This window comes from Equus caballus, chromosome 2 (assembly GCF_041296265.1).
Source record: "Equus caballus isolate H_3958 breed thoroughbred chromosome 2, TB-T2T, whole genome shotgun sequence".
Classification (NCBI taxonomy): Eukaryota; Metazoa; Chordata; class Mammalia; order Perissodactyla; family Equidae; genus Equus; species Equus caballus.
The window spans coordinates 89,580,355-89,600,176 of record NC_091685.1 but is presented as its reverse complement, the minus strand read 5'-3'; the positions used below and the strand labels follow the sequence as shown (position 1 = coordinate 89,600,176).

At 34.8% G+C, this 19,822-nt stretch overlaps 1 protein-coding gene across 5 annotated transcripts in view; it reads right to left on the bottom strand.

Moving 5' to 3' along the window:
• The window catches only part of IQCM (IQ motif containing M), a 417,125-nt gene that overhangs the window by 160,227 nt on the left and 237,076 nt on the right, over positions 1 to 19,822 (bottom strand). For all 5 annotated transcript variants that reach the window (XM_070257817.1, XM_070257806.1, XM_070257801.1 and 2 more), the window contains one exon: positions 7,624 to 7,758. In XM_070257817.1, coding sequence (XP_070113918.1) covers positions 7,624 to 7,758 — 135 coding nt within the window. The remainder of the gene's footprint in view (positions 1 to 7,623; positions 7,759 to 19,822) is intronic.

Sequence of the window (19,822 nt, the reverse complement as noted above, 5' to 3'; positions counted from 1 at the left end):
AAAGACTTGCTAGTGGATCTCTGCATGTTAGGAGTACTGGGTGTGTAATCTTAATAAACAATGATCTAACAAAAGGAGCCTAAAGCCTTGCTCTCCAACAGACTTATGAAAGTAATTATACCTTTATTGAAGTTATATCACTCTCAAACCCCTGCTGTTCCTGCTGTTTCTTAAAGATGGTTATTTTCTACTTAAAGAAAACAGACAGGCTTTAAAAGAATAGCTGGTGTTAAGTAATATTACAAAATTTAATCAGATTCTCTGTGCAGATTATATAGCAATGGTATAAATATTTCAACTCAAGTAATAAAAGACTCAAATATTTTCTTTGAAAATACCAGAATGGCTAATTAGAGTAACTTACTAATGGGAGTAACAACTCACATGACTGTAGGAGGACAGGAAAGAGGAGAAAAGGGAAAGTCACTAGCCATGATAATTCCCATGGCATACCCTTAGCATAAGCTTTCACAGGCTTTGCACAGCCATGGCTAGGGTGAAAGAAGGCATTACCAGAGTTAAACAAGGAAGGATGAGACAAAATGTCAAGAACCATCTCTAAACAGTGTTAGGAGGAGAAAGCAGGTGGAAGTGTAGGAGCAGCTGCTTGGATCAGGTAGCTTGAAGCAAGGTGATGGCAGTCAGATCGTTCAGGGTTGCTCCTTGCCCCTAGGGTTTGGTCTCTAGTTTATTAAGGGGTATTCAAGTTGTAGGAAAAAGTGTTTAAATAGCTCCTACTAACACAAAACTGATTTATATCCAAAATCTAATCTGCATCGTGCATTTGGAAACATCCATTTCTAATAGGCAGATGACAGGTGAATAAGAGTCTCAAAACAAGAAGAATCCTACAGAGAAAAGCAATCACAATAAACTAGATCTCAGTGAATGATCTGGCATCTTTTAGTTAGCAGTTTTGGTAACATCGTGCCCTCTCCAGTTACCCATCGGCAGACGCAAACTTTCCCCCATTCAGTGTTACCAGTTACCCTGAAAACTCTAACTTGCTTTGCACATAATCTCTATTTTATGTGTTAAACCCTGTGTCCTTCTTTTATTATCTAGTTAACTCATCTTACAATGTTTGACTTAAGTCTTAAACATTCTCTATAACCTTCTCTGATTTCCAAACTTAAGACATAGTTAATATCTGTATCATCTTAGTGCTTGATACATGTGTGAATGTATAAGCACTTACAACGTTGTTTTTATCTAGTTATATGCATGCAATTCCCTCCAGTTATTATGAAGACCCTGAGACCTTCGAAGCACACAACATTTCACAACACAGAGTAAGTGCTCAAAAGACATTTGTTGAATATATTTGTAACAACAATTTTATCAAAAAAAGACTCTGGGTTGCCACGACCAATGAAGGCATCCATTTAGTATGCTCGAATGCATTTCTTATCACTTTATGACTTATTCCTGAATTTATCAATCAGAGAAGAGAATGTGCTTTGACCTCTCACATGACTGAAAGCATTAGAAAATATCTACAAAATACCAGAAAAAAAGTGCTATCCTGCTACACAGGGGCTATAGACACCACTGACAAAACCTTTATGTTTTTCTAATGCATAGAAAGAATCTGTAGATTCATGGGACCTTAGCAGTAGACTCATCAGAGCAGGGGAGACAAACATCAAACACTTCCAAAGTGATCCAGTGTTATATAACACAAATAATTCAAATCCTGCTAAAGAACTTCAGTTCAGGGACTCTTTTCACTAGTGAGGTGGAGGTGATAGTAGAAGGAATATTCTCATTATTTAGTCACTAGAAAGGTGCCAGACTTTCCTAACACTGACCACATGCCTAAATCATCTTTATTACTTTGTTTCTGATATTCTAATTTTGTGCTAAGAATTCTACTCATTTACTTGCTTCCATATTTTTGAGCATTCTGTCCTTTTCTAGTGAACAAATGTAGATCGCCAGGTTATAGGCTCTACTGAACTGGACCATGACAAGAGTATAAAGACCTAAACCAATATCAATATGCCTAAAATGAGGGTTATTATTTTCTCTCCATAAGCAGCCATCATAGGAAGCTAAGTTGATTTGAAGATATGGGAAAAAATCTACAACCATTGGCAGTGACAGTGTACATAACACACTTGATAGGAAATAAATAAAGAGAAGCTGCAGCTCTGCTAGCCTGAGTTTCAGTCTGAGCTGGGGGAAATCACAGGCCAATCAGAAATTTAATATGCAGATTCTGGAAATGAGAAAGCCACAGAAGGGCTTGATAACCTTTACACATATTCCAAGCTAACAGAGAAACAATAGGAATGAACAGGAAAGAGAAATATGAGGCAGACATAAAAATGAATATTGAATTGCTCCCCAACACACACACAGATACATAGGCAGAGGGCAAAAACCTTAAGGGCTCAAGATGTTTGAATAAATACTATGACCAATAATAGGCTGATAACTAAGTTATACAGATACAGAGATGGTCTTTTGAGAAGTCACTCAAAAAAATTTAAAAAACAATAACTGAACAGAGAAATGAATAGCCAAACACCATAGGGGAAATAGATCAGATTCCACATATTAAGTCCAGCTACTGAATAAATAAGTAAATCCTCGGAATGAGGGAGGTCAGAATCCCTAGTTGAAAAACATGTTATCTAAAATGTCCAGTATTCAACAGTAACAACAACAAAAAAAACATTCAGACAAACAGGAAAGTGTGACACACACTCAGGGAAAAAAAGCAGTCAATAAAATTCCTGAGTGGACTCAGATGTTAGATTTAGCAGACAAAGACCTCAAAGATGCTATTATAAATATGCTCAAATAATTGAAATAAATTATATTTAAAGAATTAAAGGAAAATATGAAAATTACCCCCAAATGGGGATTACCAAGAGAAACAGAATCTATAAAAAGTAACCAAATGGATTCTAGAGTTGAAAAACATAATTAAAAAAATGAAAAATTTGCAAAATGGGCTCAGCAACAGATTTAAGAAGGCAGAAGGGAGAAATGGTGAACTTGAAGATAGATCAATGTATATCACTTTTAAAAACAGAATAAAGATTGAAAAAAAGATAAGCATAGCTTCAGAGACCTCCGGGACTATGCTAAGTGTACTAATATAAGTATAATGGGAGTCCTAGAAGGAAAGGAGAGGGAAAAAATGTACGAAAAAAAATTGGCTGAAAAATTGACACGTTTGATGAAAAACACTAATCTACAGATCCAAGAATTTCAATGAAACCCAAGTATGATAAACACAAAGTGATCCATGATCCACACTCACTTCTGTTGTTTAAGCCATCCAGTCTGTGGTATTTCATTATGGTAGCCCTAGCAAACTAATACACCAGGAAATACCTATGTTGACAGATGACATTGCAGATTAGGTGGACACTCCACATGCCATGTTACTACATAAATGCCCTCCATTCTTATCTATCCACAACGTCAGAAAAAGAGAATGAAAAGCCAAATTGACTGAAATGACGTTGTGATGGATGGAGGCTAGAAATAAAAATTAACTCCTTATAGAAAAACAGTGAGTTCATGGATTGAGGTTTGTACCAGCAACCGCATATACAGTGTAATGGCATTTTTATTATATAAAAAGGAAGACAGATTGCCAGATACTTTCCTCGAACGTTAATGATGGCACTGGGAGATCCTTAGACGACCTGGCTACCTATTCTAGTTGACCTCTAGTCAGTAGCCTCATGTCATCCTGGGACATAAAATTGCCAGTATTTTTCACATCATCTTTTGCTTTTCAAAATGTTTTATAATAAGAATGTGTTAAATTTATTTCTTAGAAGTTATTTAAAATAAGGCTTTGGTAACATGTTACCTCTGATACTTCTGCATTCTTTTACCATCAGAATTTGCCACTGTCTCACTTTTCTTATATCCTAGAACCCTCTACTATCTTTTTAAATCCTCTTTAATCTCCTTTCTACGTAATTAGAATTTTATTGTTAGAATGCCTCTTTATATGAAAAAAAAATTAAGGGAAAATCATTATACGCTTCCCATTTAATAACATAAGCCATATCTTGAGAAAATGGCAGAAAACTCAGTGCTGTCTGCTTGTGGTGGACAAAGCTGTACCCCAAGGAACAGGAGGCCCAGGATATAGTTACAGTTTGCCACTAACTAGTTAAGGAGCCTGAAATAACTCACATTCTATCTCAGGCCATAGTTTCCTCAGATGCATAGGATATGTCAGGCTAAATAACATACAAGCACTTTCTATGTTTTTGAATTTAAGATTTTTTTTTTTTTGAGGAAGATTAGCCCTGAGCTAACATCTGCTACCAATCCTCCTCTCTTTGCTGAGAAGACTGGCCCTGAGCTAACATCCATGATCATCTTCCTCTACTTTATACGTGGGACGCCTGCCACAGCATGGTTTGACAAGCAGTGTGCAGGTGCACACCTGGGATCCGAACCAGCGAACCCTGGGCAACCAAACTAGAACGTGAGAACTTATCTGCTGCGCCACCAGGCCTGCCCCTGATTTTAAGATTTTTGTCTAAGGCTCCACAGTGAAAATGGACTTGTCTTCATTGTTGTTTTCTGTTCATTTTAATTACAGAAAATAAACTTAAAGTTCTATTTACACATTGGAAAAACACTGGAAAAACGTCAAAGTTCAAATTTCCAAATTTTGGGCAGATGTGAGAACAGATAACACAGAACAACAACATATTATTTTCATTACTTTCAGATATACCATTCTACTGTTATTAGTTTCATTCATTGAGATTTAAATAAATATCAAGTAAATGTTTCCATGTTTGCATAGTCTTCAGCTTTTAAGATCAGCCTATGCATGCAGCCTAAAGTTGCTTCATTCTCCCAAAGGAAGATTTTTCAGACAAAAATCATGTTCTCAGTCACAAATTTTTTTGTTACCATAGTGATAAGAATAAAGAATGAAAACAAAAAAAAGCTAAAAATAACTGAACACATACAGACAGTTTTAAGAATGTGACCTACTTGGTGTTTTCACACTGAAGAAGTTAATCAATTAAATTAACTACAAATGTGTTAGGTGAAATATTCTACTGGTTGAAAAAAATGCGTAGGTTGCACATCTGGAGCTATTACCCACAATCAAAGAAGTCAATATGAATGAAGATGACTGACAATCTAAAATGCATAAAATCATCTTCTCTTAAAAATGGAATATATGCCAGAAGCAAAGAGAAAATCATTAATTTAGCTCAATTTCCCATAAATCTTCTCTTTTCTTTCCATTATTTAGAATATTTCCATTTTATATGAAAGCTTTTTATGCACCAAAAGAATTTTTTAACCGGATGGAGCAACATAGCTGAACATATATTTAAAATTATGTTAGAATGGCTCCTTTCTATAAAGTAAAGCTTCCCTATTTTAGGTATTATAATAAAAACAATATATTTTTAAACTAAGTTTTCCTTGGAAAATTCTAGTTTTAATAAGGAATTTAACAGACTCAATCATTTACAGAAAACCTACTATATTGCAAAGCATTAAACTAGTCTGTGAAAGATCAATAAAAGGCAGTACTTGCTGTCAAGAATGTTTTAATCATTCATCTAATTATGTTTTCATAATACTGACTTTTAAAGTGTCTCCACATAGTAAAACGGAAAGACCATTGAACTTGACTTGAAGAGACCAGGGGAAAGTTCCAGCTCTACTAATGAGCTTAGAAAAGTCTCTTTCTAAACTCAGTTCTCTCATCTGTGAAATGAGCATATAACCTCCTTTAGCACACAGGTCATTATGATAATCAAAAGAGATGCTATCAGTGGAAACCAATGGATGACATTCAGTAAATAACCTCTATAAAAATGAGACATTATAGAATTAGGTTCAACATTTTCAAAATAAAAAACAATTATGAAAACTTATATTCATGATTAAGTATACTTAAGAATTATTTAAGAATAATAGCAAACATTTATTGAGCACTTATAATGGGACACATATTTTATATGAATTATTTCATTTAAACCTCACAACAGTTTAGTGACTTAGGTAGTATTATCATCCTTTTATAGTTGAGAAAAATAAGGCATAGCAGAGATAAATAAATTGTCCAAAGACATACAGCTGGTAAGTGGTGGAGCCAGGAATTAAACCCAGGCAAGCTAATTCCAGAGTCATGCTCTAAATCTAAGCCTTTATTATATACTCCAAAATAATGAGTAGAGGAAAATATCTCCATAAACTGTTAATTTTAAAAAATCCTTACATTTTAAATTACTAACGCTAATCATTATAAGTTTCTAAAATGCCTAATTGATTCTGTTTTGCTGTATTTACTTTTTCATTTTATTATTTATTATAAAGAAAAATGGAAAGACTTCAAATGTGCAACAGTAAATACTTTATAGAACATCCATGTGACAGATTATTAGTCACAAATAATGTTGTAAAACATATTTATAGTTTGGAACCTTATGAATACTGTTAAGCAAAAAAGCAGATTTTCAAACGTAAAAAATAATCTCAATTTTCATAAAAGTAATGTCATATGTACAGAAAAAAACTGGAAAGATAGACATGAATTGTTAACAATTGCTATTTCTTAGCAATTTTATAAATTTCTATATTACCAAATTTTCTGTAATAAATATTCAATGTTTCTGTCATCAGGAAAAATTATCTAAACAAACAAACAATTTAGTCATGACCACTGAAGCATAAAATGATTTGGATGCTTCTGCCATTCTGTGAACATATACTTATCGAGAGTCTAGAAACTGCTCTAGGTATAGGGCTACAGCAGTGGCAAAGCAAAGCCCATAGGTAAAGAATTAGGTAAATTTACGCTAAGAACTGATGAAGGAAGAGAACTTCACACCTATAATGAAGCTTCAACCTTGTCACTCTGACTTTAATCATCTTCCTATTGGCATCCTCTATTAAAAAAGGTCCTCAAATGTTTGGTTTTGTTTGTTTACATTCTGTTCTCAATTAAATTGTGGATACATCATCTGTCATCTCTAAACACGGCAGCAAACCATAGCGTTAGTCTGGACATAGAAAGAAATCTTGAGAATAACCTTAAGGAGTTAAGGAAAATTCATTGAGATTTCCCACACCTTGGTGACAATTTTCACCCTTCTTTAGAAAAGGGAGTAATGTTGCTCCATTTAAATAATGAAATACTCTCATACAATACTGTCCTTTCATTTATTTACTGTTTAGAAAAGAAATGATTTTATAACTGTGAAATTCTCTTATATTGAAATAGTTTACAATGTTTAAACCTATAAACTTGGCTGTGTTCTTTAGTACCAAATCTAACTGGCTAGAGGAAAGCTTTGCAGCATCAGTATTTAAAAGATAGTAGTTTAAAAATACTCAGATGCAATTTACATTGTATCAAAAAACATCTTAAAATCATAAAAGCTAAAATCACCTTCTCCACTCCTATAAAAAAAGCTTTATTGTATTAACTTCTTTTAACCTGTCCTTTAAATCTCTTCTTTCATATATATTAAAATCAGATTTAAAAAATTTGAGGAAAAGTATTTATAAGATGTTTAATAAAAGTAAAAAAGGAAAGAACAAGGGAGGAAAATAGGGAGGAAGAAATGAAGGGAGGGGCAAAGAAGAAAGGAAATGGGAGCTCCTCACCTCTGTGGACCAGGCCCCAGACATCGTCGACTTGCTGCTGGGCTGGGAAGTGACCGCAGTCATTGAAGTATCGAAGGAGTTCACTTCTGTCTAATACTTGCCAGTCTTCTCTCTTAGCAAACATTGTTTCATAGTCTAAAAGGAAAAGAGGATAAAAGAAAATACTTTATGAATAATACATCAAAGGCAAACTACCTAAAGGTTTCATCTGGACTTGAAGAAACTTTAACTCCAGTTTTATTTTTAGGCCTCTGGGATTGGGGTAGCACTATGTTACTCACCTGGGAGGGTTAGAAGGAAGTGGGCATGCTTCTCTCTCTCCCATTGCACAGTAGCCAAAGAGAACACTGGCATCCTCTGGCCCGGTTTACATGACAATTGTTAGTGGACCACATGCACATCAATGCTCAAACCACATCATAAGACATAACTTTAATGTCAGAACTTCTGGGGGCCTGACTTCTACTGACCCATTTCAATTTTCTTTTTTCATTAGTTCTCATAATTTTTTCATCTCTTTGGGCTTCTATCTGCATTTTAACTGTCTGAATTGGTGATTCCCCTTTGGACTGCTTATTCTACATCTGATTTTGCCCCTAATTGAAATGATGCTTACTTTTTGCTAACTGACTTCATGTATTCTTACTTCCTAGTTTAAGGTACTTTGCCACTCCTGGCTCAAGATTACCATGGAAAACCACTCAGCTGGGCCATCCTTCACCTATCTGCCATACTTGGCATTAACAGGGGTTAGGGAACATCCAAGAGCATTGATGCATACATTTTGTAAGTGTAGCTCTCCAAAAAAATTTTATTTTTTCTGTTCAAAAAGGTGATAGAGTCTCCACTCCAAACTATGATGAATTAGCCTCAGGAAGCTGATTGTCAGTCAGCATTTACAGGGTGATAGGGTCTGCCTCAGGACAGGTTTAGCTCTGAAAATTAGGCTCCCAATGACAAAGAGCACCAGAGTGGTTTCTAAGAGAATTGAATCCATCAACCTGGCACTCAACCATATGGACGTCAACTTTCCATTCATTCATTCAGTTGCGGTGGTCATGAAACATCAACAAATTTAAGAAATATTTAGTGATTGCCTAACTACAAGTAGCTATTCCAGACCCTGAAATATAGCAGTAAAATAAACATAAGTTTATATTTAGTATACCTACGATATTTTCTCTCACTTCAAATAGACAAACCAGAGCAGTTGATGTTGGCAGCTCCTTCCATATCGGCTTGTCCCTGATATTTCTGTGCATGCTGACCTGATTTTAAATTGCCAGATCCGCATTTCATTGCCTAAGGGCTCCCTCTGGCTGCAGGACTCCACTCTGCCCACCTATACAGCAAGCCAGAGGTGCCAGGGAATTAAGGTCCCCATTGGAGTGGCCCTCAGCCACTAACTGGAGGGAGTTGATGGATAAAGACCCAGCACGTGAGGCAAGTTGGCTACATTGTCCCCTAGAGGAATTAAGCTCTAGTTGACCCCATGGTAACCTGCTTGATAATGCACTCTTTTTTGACTTCCATCCCTTCCCTGACTCACTTCCCCATTCCGCTGACAATATTTCCTGGGATCAACTCTCAAGGAAGTTAGTTGTACTTGAAATTCTTGTCTCAGGGTCTAATTCTGGTGAAACTCAAACCAACACACAAAGAATGTCACTTTTTACTTTTGTGTTTAAGTAAATATATTTCTCCTTGAAAAAGTATATATACCTTTATTAGTTTTTCCTTGAATTAATCAGTTTGAGATGTTTCAAACCAGATCAGACTGATGCACATATTAACATTGTGGCTTTGTAACTATATTAATAGATAATAATGCCCTTAACTTGTATAACATGCCCTAAAAGCAAACGTTCAGCAACACACTAGCAGAATTAATATTCTGGGCAGGTATAATTAGGGTCTATATAAAACTTAAATCATGAAAATTAATGAAATTTTCTGGTTATTAAAAAATGTTTAAAACCATGCACAGATATCTGCCAAATATCACCCAACTAGCAATCAACATACGGAAAGAATGGAGAATTTTCTGAGGAATGTGAAGACAAATTAGAACTTGCAAATTCTATGGACTATAGAGTTACTTTAACCTTGAATGCAAATGAATGCCTTGATTGGTAATGCTTTTAATCATTCCTTTAGCTGACACTCTTCTACTGTTCAGATCGTATGCTGGACAGAGCACCATTCACCCTAAGTGGATTTTTTTATGTCCTTGCCTCATTCAGACTTTTCTCAACAAAACCACCAGAGTGATGTGTTCAAATATGTCACATCATAGCTTCTCAGTTCACAATCTCCATAGGCTTCCCAACTCTCTCAGGGTAAAATCTAATGGTCTATAAAGCCTGATACAACCTGTGCTAGCTGCTCCCTCTCCCATTTCATTTTGCTCTGCTCTTGCTCACAAACTCCGTTCCAATAACATTAGTCTCCTGGCTTCCCCTAACACTAACAGCCTTCAACTTTCAGCCTTTGTGCTTGTTGCTCCCTCTGTCTAGAACATTCTTCCTCCATGTATCCACCTGGCTCACCCCTCACTTTCTTTAAGACTTTAATTCAAAGTGCTTCCCAGATGGAAACAACCAGAGTCCAGGCTGGAAAACAAAACCACATTAGTTTTTTTTCACACTGAGAGGATATTTTAAGATACAAAAATAGTGAAATCTCACAACAGGAAGCACTCACAACTAGAATATACAACTATGTACTGCGGGGCTTTGGGAAGAAGAACAAAAAAAGAAAAAAAGATTCTTAACACTTTTGTGGATAGTAATTTTATATTTCATAATCTAGTATGAATGTACAGATATTATAACATTTATCAAAGTATGTATGGGGCCTTACTGTTATTGCACTGACCACCTTTTCTTTTTCACTCTCTCAAGATTGACAACAGATATTAGCTCAGGTGCCAATCTTTAAAAAAAATAAAAGGGGGAATCTGCAGTTACAAATCAAGTAGAAATCATGGAAAGAAAGCAAAACTAAGAAAAACAAACAAGATTCTGTACGGTTATAAAATGAATTTAGTGACAGTTTTGGGGATGAAGGTAAGACTGAGTAAAATAGTGAGAGCATCTTGGAAAGAATATGTGATTTACAAGTCAGAAGCTAAAAAATAAAGTGAGTGAAAAAGAAAAGGTGGTTGGTGCAGTAACAGTAAGGTCCCATACATCCTTTGATAAATATTATAATATCTGTACATTCATGCTAGATTATGGAATATAAAATTACTATCTAGAAAAGTGTTAAGAATACCTAATTATTAACTATAGTTGATAATACTGTATTGCATATTTGAAAGTTGCTGAAAGTAGACCTTAGAAGTTCTCATCACAAGAAATAAATTTTGTAACTATGTCTGGTGACGGATGTTAACTAGACTTATTGTGATCATTTCACAATATACACAAATATCAAATTATTATGTTGTACACCTGAAACTAATTATTGTTACTAGTTATTGTCAATTGTACCTCAGTTTTTTTAAAAAAATGCCAAAAAATAATATCTTTCTGAATTTTGTACTAGTGGGCGGAGAGTTTATGTACAAGTCTTAAAATCTGAGTGCATGTGGGTCTGAGCTCTCCCATACACACACACACACACACACACACTTTTTTAGCATTTTTTAAGTTAAAGGAGTCCCAGCAGCTTCCTGATGAGAGAAAGCTTTTCCCTTTCTCTGCTTCTGTCTCTCACTTGCTTTCTCTTTCTGCCTTGTTCTTTCTGTCTTTTCATCTCTCCAACACTTTGCTCCTTTTTGCTTGCTTCTCTGGAAACCAGGCTGTTGGACTGTGTGAACTGATCTAGCAGAATTCTATGACTTACATAGAATCTCTCTCTGACTTCTTCCTTCCTCAACACCTAGCCACAGAAAAAGAAGTCATTCTAACTCAAAGAATTATGGTTATTTGTTAATATCTTTCAGCACATAATTTTAGCATAACTAATAAACTTAATGAAAGCTATCCTTTCAACAAATATTTTTGAGCCCTCTGATAAACCAGGCATTTCCTAAGAGTGAGTATTTATTTTATTTTATTTTATTTTAAAGATTTTATTTTTTCCTTTTTCTCCCCAACGCCCCCCGGTACATAGTTGTGTATTCTTCGTTGTGGCTTCTTCTAGTTGTGGCATGTGGGACGCTGCCTCAGCGTGGTCTGATGAGCAGTGCCATGTCCGCGCCCAGGATTCGAACCAACGAAACACTGGGCCGCCTGCAGCGGAGCGCGCGAACTTTACTCGGCCACGGGGCCAACCCCAAGAGTGAGTATTTATTAATGAACATAACAAACACAGTCCCTGTCTTTACAGAACCTAACAGTCCATGGTGAAATAGTTTGACTAGCTGAAACTACCAAAAAAGTAGCACTTTTATATTATAAAGCAGTAAGATGCTGATTCCAATTAAATATAACTTATTTGCATCATTTTATTGTTGTTTTGTTTTGTTTAAGACAATTCTTAACAGCAGCTTTAAGTTCACAACAAAATTGAGAAGAAGGTACAGCGATTTCGCATATACCCCTTACTCACACAAGCATAGCGTCTCCCCATTGTCAACATCACTCACCAGAGTGGTACATTTGTTACCAAGGATGAACTTACATTGACACATCATAATCATCACTCAAGTCCATAATTTACCTTATGGTTTACTCTTGCTGTTGTACATGCTCTGGGTTTGGACAAGCGTAGAATGACATGTATCCGTCATTGCAGTATTGCACAGAACAGGTTCACTAACCTAAAAATCTGTGCTCTACTAATTCATCCCTTCCTCCACCCTATTCCACCCCTGCTAACTATCAATCTTTTTATTTTCTCCATGGTTTTGCCTTTTCCAGAGTGTCACATAGTTGGAATCATCCAGTATGTAGCCTTTTCAGATTGGCTTCTTTCACTTAGTAATATACATTTAAGGTTCCTCCACATCTTTTCATGGCTTGATAACTCATTTCTTCTTAATGTTAAATAACTTTCCATTGTCTGTACCAGTTTATTTATCCTTTTACCTACTGAAGGATATCTTGGTTGCTTACAAACTTTGGCAATTATGAAAAACCTACTATAGACATCCACGTGCAGGTTTTGTGTGGATATAAGTTTTCAAGTCCTGTGAGTAAATACCAAGGAGCATGATTGCTGAATCATATGGTAAGAGTATACCTAGTCTTTCAAGAAATCATTGAACTGTCTTCCAAAGTGGTTGTATCATTTGGGATTCCAACTAGCAATAAATGATAGTTCCTGTTGCTCCATATTCTCACCAGCAATTGCTGTTGTCATTGTTCTGGATTTTGGTCATTCTAATAGGTGTGTAGTGGTATTGCATTGTTGTTTTAATTTGCACTTCCCTGATGACATACGGTGTGGAGCATCATTCCACATGCTTATTTGTCATCTGTATATCTTCTTTGGTGAGGTGTCTGTTGAGGTCTTTGGCCCATATTTTAATCAAGTTTTTTGTTTTCTTATTGCTGAGTTTTATGTTCTTTGCATTTTTTGGATAACTGTCCTTTATCAGAAGTGGCTTTTGCAAATATTTTCTCTAAGCATTTTGCTTCTCATTCTCTTGACATTGTCTTCTGCAGTGCAGATTTTAATTTTAATGTAGTCCAGCTTATCAATTATTTCTTTAATGGATCATGTCTTCGGTATTATATCTAAAAAGGTACTGTATCCAAGATTATCTAGGTTTTCTCCTATGTTAACTTTTAGGAGTTTTATAGTTTTGCATTTTACACTTAGGTCTATGATCCATTTTGAGTTAATTTTTGTAAAGAGTATAAGGTCTGGGTTTAGATTTACTTTTTTGCATGTGGATGGCCAGTTGTTCCAGTACCACTTGTTGAAAAGACTATCTTTGCTCCTTTGTATTGCCTTTGCTCCTTTGTCAAAGACCAGTTGAGTATATTTATGGTGGTCTTTTTCTGGGCTCTCCATTCTGGTCCATTGACCTATCTGTCTATTCTTTTGCCAATATCACACTGTCTTGATAATTGCAGCTTTATAGTAAATTTTGAAGTCAGGTAGCATCAGGACTCCAACTTTGTTCTTCTCCTTCAATATTGTGTTGGCTATTCTAGTCTTTTGCCTCTCCATATAAACTTTAGAATAAGTTTGTTGATATTCACAAAATAAGTTTCTGGGATTTTGAATGGATTGCATTGAATCTATAGATCAAGTTAGGAAGAAGTAACATCTTGACAATATTGAGTCTTCCTATCCATGAACATGGTATATCAATCCATTTATTTAACTCTTTGATTTCATTCATCAGAGTATTGTAGTTTTCCTTATAAAGACCTTGTATATATTTCTTGTTACATTTACACCTAAGTATTTCATTTTGGGGAGTACTAACATAAATGGTATTATTTTTTAATTTCAAACTCCACTTGTTTATTGTTGATACATAAGAAAGCAATTGACTTTTATATATTAACCTTGTATCCTGCAACCTTGCTATAATCACTTCTTAGTTCCAAGAAGTGTGGTTTTTTTGGTCAGTTCTTTCATATTTTCTACACAGGCAATCATGTCATTTGAAAACAAAGATAATTTTATTTCTTCTTTCCCAATCTGCATGCTTCCTATTTTCTCTTCTTGCCTTATTGCATTAGTTAGGACTTCCAGTATGATATTTAAAAGGAGTGATGATAGGCAGCATCCTTCCCTTGATCTGATCTTAGTGGGAAAGCTTTGAGTTACTTACCATTAAGTATGATGTTAATTGTAGGTTTTTTGTAGATAGTCTGTATCAAGTTGAGAAAGTTCCTCTCTATCCTAGTTTAATGAGAGTTTTTGTTATGAATAGGTGTTGGATTTTGTCAAATGCTTCATCTGCATCTATTGACGTGATCATGTGACTTTTCATTTTTAGCCTGTTGATGTGACGGCTTAGATTAATAGATTTTTGAATATTCAATTAGCGTTACATACCTGGGATAAATCACACTTGGTCATGGGGTATAATACTTTTTATACTTTTTGGATTTGATTTGCTACTATTTTATTGAGGATTTTTGAGTCTATATTCAGGAAACATATTGGTTTTCTTTTCTTATAATGTCTTTGCCTCGTTTTGGTATTAGGGTAGTACTAGCCTCATAAAATTAGTTAGGAAACAAATATAATAGTGGATTCATCTATTTCTCCTTGCAGTTCTATCAATTTTTGCCTCACATAGTTTAATGCTCTGTTGTTAGGTACATACACAATAAGAATTGTTATATATTCTTGGAGAATTGACCCCTTCATCATTACATAATATCTTTCTTTGTCCCTATTAAATTTCCTTACTTTGAGGTGTGCTTTGTCTGAAATTAATACAACCACTCCTGCTTTCTTTTGATTAATGCTAGCATGGTATATCTTACTCCATCCATTTACTTTTAATCTATATATGTCTTTATATTTAGAGGTTCTCGTAGACAACATATAGTTGGGTCATGTTTTTTGATCTGCTCTGACAATCTCTGTCTTTTATTTATTTAAATTGTTTTATTGAGGTCATATTGGTTTATAACTGTGAAAATTTCAGGTGTACATTATTATATAATCAGTTTTTGTATAGACCACATCATGTTCACCACAAATAGTCTAGTTTTTAGCCATCACCATATATATGTGCCCTCTTACCCCTTTTTCCCTCCCTCTTTCCCCTCCGGTAACCACTAATCTGTTCTCCTTATCTGTTTGCTTGTTTATCATCTATATATGAGTGAAATTACATGGTGTATTTATCTCTCTCTCACTTTCAACCAGTATAATACCTTTAAGTTTCATCCATATTGTAGTGAATGGCACAGTTTTGCCTTTTTATACAGCTGAGGAGTATTCCATTGTATATATATACCACATTGTCTTTATCCATCCATCTCTTGCTGGGCACTTGGGTTGCTTGAACGTCTTGGCTATTGTGAAAAATGCTGAAATGAACAAAGGGGTGCATAAATCTTTTTGAATTATTGATTTCATGTTCTTTGGATAAATACCCAGTAGTAGAATAGCTGCATCATATCGTATTTTGATTTTCAATTTTTGAGAAATCTCCATACTTTTTTCCATAGTGGCTGCACCAGTTTACATTCCCATCAGCAGTGCATGAGGGTCCCTTTTTCTCCAAATCCTCTCTAACACTTATTATTTCTTGTCTTGTTAATTACAGCCATTCTGATTGAGTGTAAGGTGATATCTGATTGTAGTTTTAATTTGCATTTCCCTAGTAATTAGTGATGTTGAACATCTTTCACATGCCTGTTGGCCACTTGTATATCTTCTTCGAGAAAATGTCTGTTCCTATCCTCTGCTCATTTTTTGATTTGGTTGTTCATTTTCTTCTAGTTGAGTTGAATGAGTTCTTCACATACTTTGGAAATTAATCCCTTGTCAGATATAGGATTTTCAAATATTTTCTCCCAGTTTGTGAGTTGTCTGTTCATTTTGTTGATGGTTTCCTTTACCATACAGAAGCTTTTTAGTCTGAGGTAGCCCGATTTGTTTATTTTTTATTTTGTTTCTCTTGCCTGAGTAGACATGGTATTTGAAAAGATTCTGCTAAGACTGATTCAAACAGTATACTGACTATATTTTCTTCCAGGAGTTTTATAGTTTCAGGTCTTACATTCAAGTCTTTGATCCATTTTGAGTGAACTTTCATGTATGGTGTGGGATAATGGTGTCCTTTTGTTCTTTTACACATGGCTGTCCAGTTTTCCCAAACCATTTACAATCTCTGTCTTTTAATCAGTGCATTTAGATCATTAACATTCAAAGCCATTATTGATACAGTTGGAATAATATCTACTGTATCTGTTATTGTTTTCTATTTGTTGCCCTTATTCATTATTCTTATTTTTGTCTCATTCTTTTTCCGTCTTCTGTACTTTTTTTTGTTGAAGTATAGTTGAAATACAATATGATATTAGTTTCAAGTATATAACATAATGACTCAACATTTATACATTACAAAATGACGACCACGGTCAGTATAGTAACCATCTATCATGATACAAAATTATTACAATATTATCAATTATATTCTCTATGCTGTACATTACATACCTGTGACTTATTTATTTTATAACTGGAAGTTTGTACCTCTTAATCCCTTTCGCCTATTTTGCCCATCCTCCCAACTCCCTCCTTTTTGGCAACCACCAGTTTGTTCTTTGTAGCTATGAGTTTGTTTCTGTTTTGTTTTGCTTTTTAGATATCACGTATAGGTAAAATCATATGTTATTTGTGTTTCTCTGTCTAGCTTATTTCACTTAGCATAATATCCTCTAGGTCCATCCATGTTATCCCAAATGGTATGATTCTATTCTTTTTTATGGCTGAGTAATATTGCATTGTATATATATATATATACCACATCTTCTTTATCCTTTCACCTATGGATGGACACTTAGGTTACTTCCAAATCTTGGCTACTTGGCTATTGTAAATAATGTTGCAATGAACATAGGGTTGCAATATCTTTCTGAATTAGTGTTTTTGTTTTCTTTGCATAAATACCCATAAGTGGAATTGCTAGATCATATGGTAGTTATATTTTTATTTTTTTGAGAAAATTCCATACTGTTTTCCATATCAGCTGCACCATTTTACATTCCCACCAACAATGTATGAGGGTTTCCTTTTCTCCACATGCTCACCAACACTTGTTATTTCTCGTCTTTTTGCTAATAGCCATTCTGAGAGGTGTGAAGTGATATCTCATTGTGGTTTTTATTTGCATTCCCCTGATGATTAGTGATGCTTATGATATTTTCATGTGTCTGTTGATCATCTAAATGTCTTCTTTGGAAAATGACTATTCAGGTCCTCTGCCCATTTTTTTAAACTTTTTTTTAAGCTGAGGACGATTAGCCCTGAGCTAACATCTGTGCCAATCCTCCTCCATTTTATATGTGGGTTGCCACCACAGCCTGGTTGATGAGTGGTGCAGGTCCGTGCCTGGGATCTGAACCTGTGAACCTGGTTGCCGAAGCAGAGTGCACCAAACTTAATCACTACACCACAGGGCTGGCCCTCTTCTGCACATTTTTTAATTAGATTGCTAATTTTTTTATATTGAGTTGTATGAGTTCTTTATATATTTTGGATATTAACCCCTTATCATATATATCATTCGCAAATATCTTCACCCATTCAGTAGGTTGCCTTTTCATTTTGTTGAAGGTTTCCTTCAATGTGCAAAAGCTTTTTAGTTTGATACAGACCCATTTGTTTATTTTTGCTTTTGCTGCCTTTGCCTGAGGAAACAGATCCACAAAAATATTACTAAGATCAATTTCAAAGAACTGACCTCTATGTTTTCTTCTAGGATGTTTATAGTTTCAGATCTTATATTTAAGTCTTTAACCCATTCTTAGATATGGTATAAAAAGTGGTCTAGTTTCATTCTTTTGCATGTAGCTGTCAAGTTTTCCCAACACCACTTATTGAAGAGACTCTTTTCCCCATTGTGTACTCTTGCCTCCTTCATCAGAGATTAATTGAATATATAAGTGTAGGTGTATTTCTGTGCTCTCTATTCTCTTCCATTGACCTACGTGTCTGTTTTTGTGCCAGTACCATACTATTTTGATTACTATAGCTTCGTAGTACAGTTTGAGGTCAGGAAGCATGACACCTCCAGCTTTGTTCTTTCCCAGGATTCCCTTGGCTATTTGGAGTCTTTTATGGTTCTACACAAATTTAAAGTTTATTTGTTTTAGTTCTGTGAAAAATGCTATTGAGATTGCAATGAATCTATAGATTGCTTTGGGTAACATGGCCATTAACAATAATAATTCATCCAATCCATGAGCATGGCATATCTTTCCATTTATTTGTGTTGTCTGCAATTTCTTTCATCAATGTTTTATAGTTTTCAGAGTACAGATCTTTCATTTCCTTGGATAAATTTATTCTTAAGTATTTTATTCTTTTTGATGCAATTGTAAATGCGCTTGTTTCCTTAATTTCTCTTTCTGGTTGTTTGTTATTAGTGTATAGAAATGCTACAGATTTCTGTATATTGATTTTGCATCTTGCAACTTTACTGAACTCATTTATTGGTTCTTATATTGTTTTTGTGAAGTATTTCGAGTTTTCTGTACACGTATCATGACATCTGCAAAGAGTGACAATTTTAATTCTTCCTTTCCAATTTGGATGCATTTTACTTTTTTTGCTTGTCTGATTTCTATGGATAGGACTTCTTATACTATACTGAATAAAAGAGGTGAGGATGGGCATCCTTGTCTTTTTCCTAATCTTTGAGGAAAAACCTTTAGTTTTTCACCATTGAATATGATGTTAGCTGTGGGTTCATCATATATGCTCTTTATTATGTTGGGGTACATCCTTCTATACACACTTTGAGAGTTTTTATCATAAATGCATGTTGGATTTTGTCAAATGCTTTTTCTACATCTATTGAGGTGATTGATCGTATGATTTTTATCCTTCATTTGTTAATGTGGTGCATCACGTTGATTGATTTGCAGACATTAAACCATCCTGGCATCCTGGGAGAAATCTCACTTGATCATAGCATATGATGCTTTTAAGATATTGCTGAATTTGGTATGCTAATATTTTGCTGAAGATTTTTGCATCTATGTTCATCAGAGATGTTGGCCTGTAATTTTCTTTTTTTCTAGGGTCTTTGTCTGGTTTTTCAGCATAATGCATTAGTCTGCATTAGAAAATTTTCCATTGTGATCCAACCTAACTTGACATTTATCTCTAACTTCACACTGTAAGCCAGCAGCAATAAAATAATCATGTTTTTGCTGAGTTTGTTTAGACTTCACCCAAATTTAATATTCCACATTTCTATAGACTACTGGATTGAGTGACTTAGGAGACTTTCTAGCCTTCATAGCTGGCCTCATAGAATGAGTTTGGAAGTGTTCCTTCCTCTTCAATTTTTTTGAATAGTTTGAGGATAAGTATTAACTCTTATTTCAATATTTCGTAGAATTCACCTATGAAACCATCTGGTCCTAGACTTTTGTTTATTGGAAGTTCTTTGATTATTGATTCAATTTCATTGCTAGTTATTGTTCTGTTCAGATTTTCTGTTTCTTCCTGATTCAGTCTTGGAAGATTGTATGTTTCTAGGAATTCACAATTTTTTCTAGGTTGTCCAAATTGTTGGTGTATAATTGTTTGTAGTAAT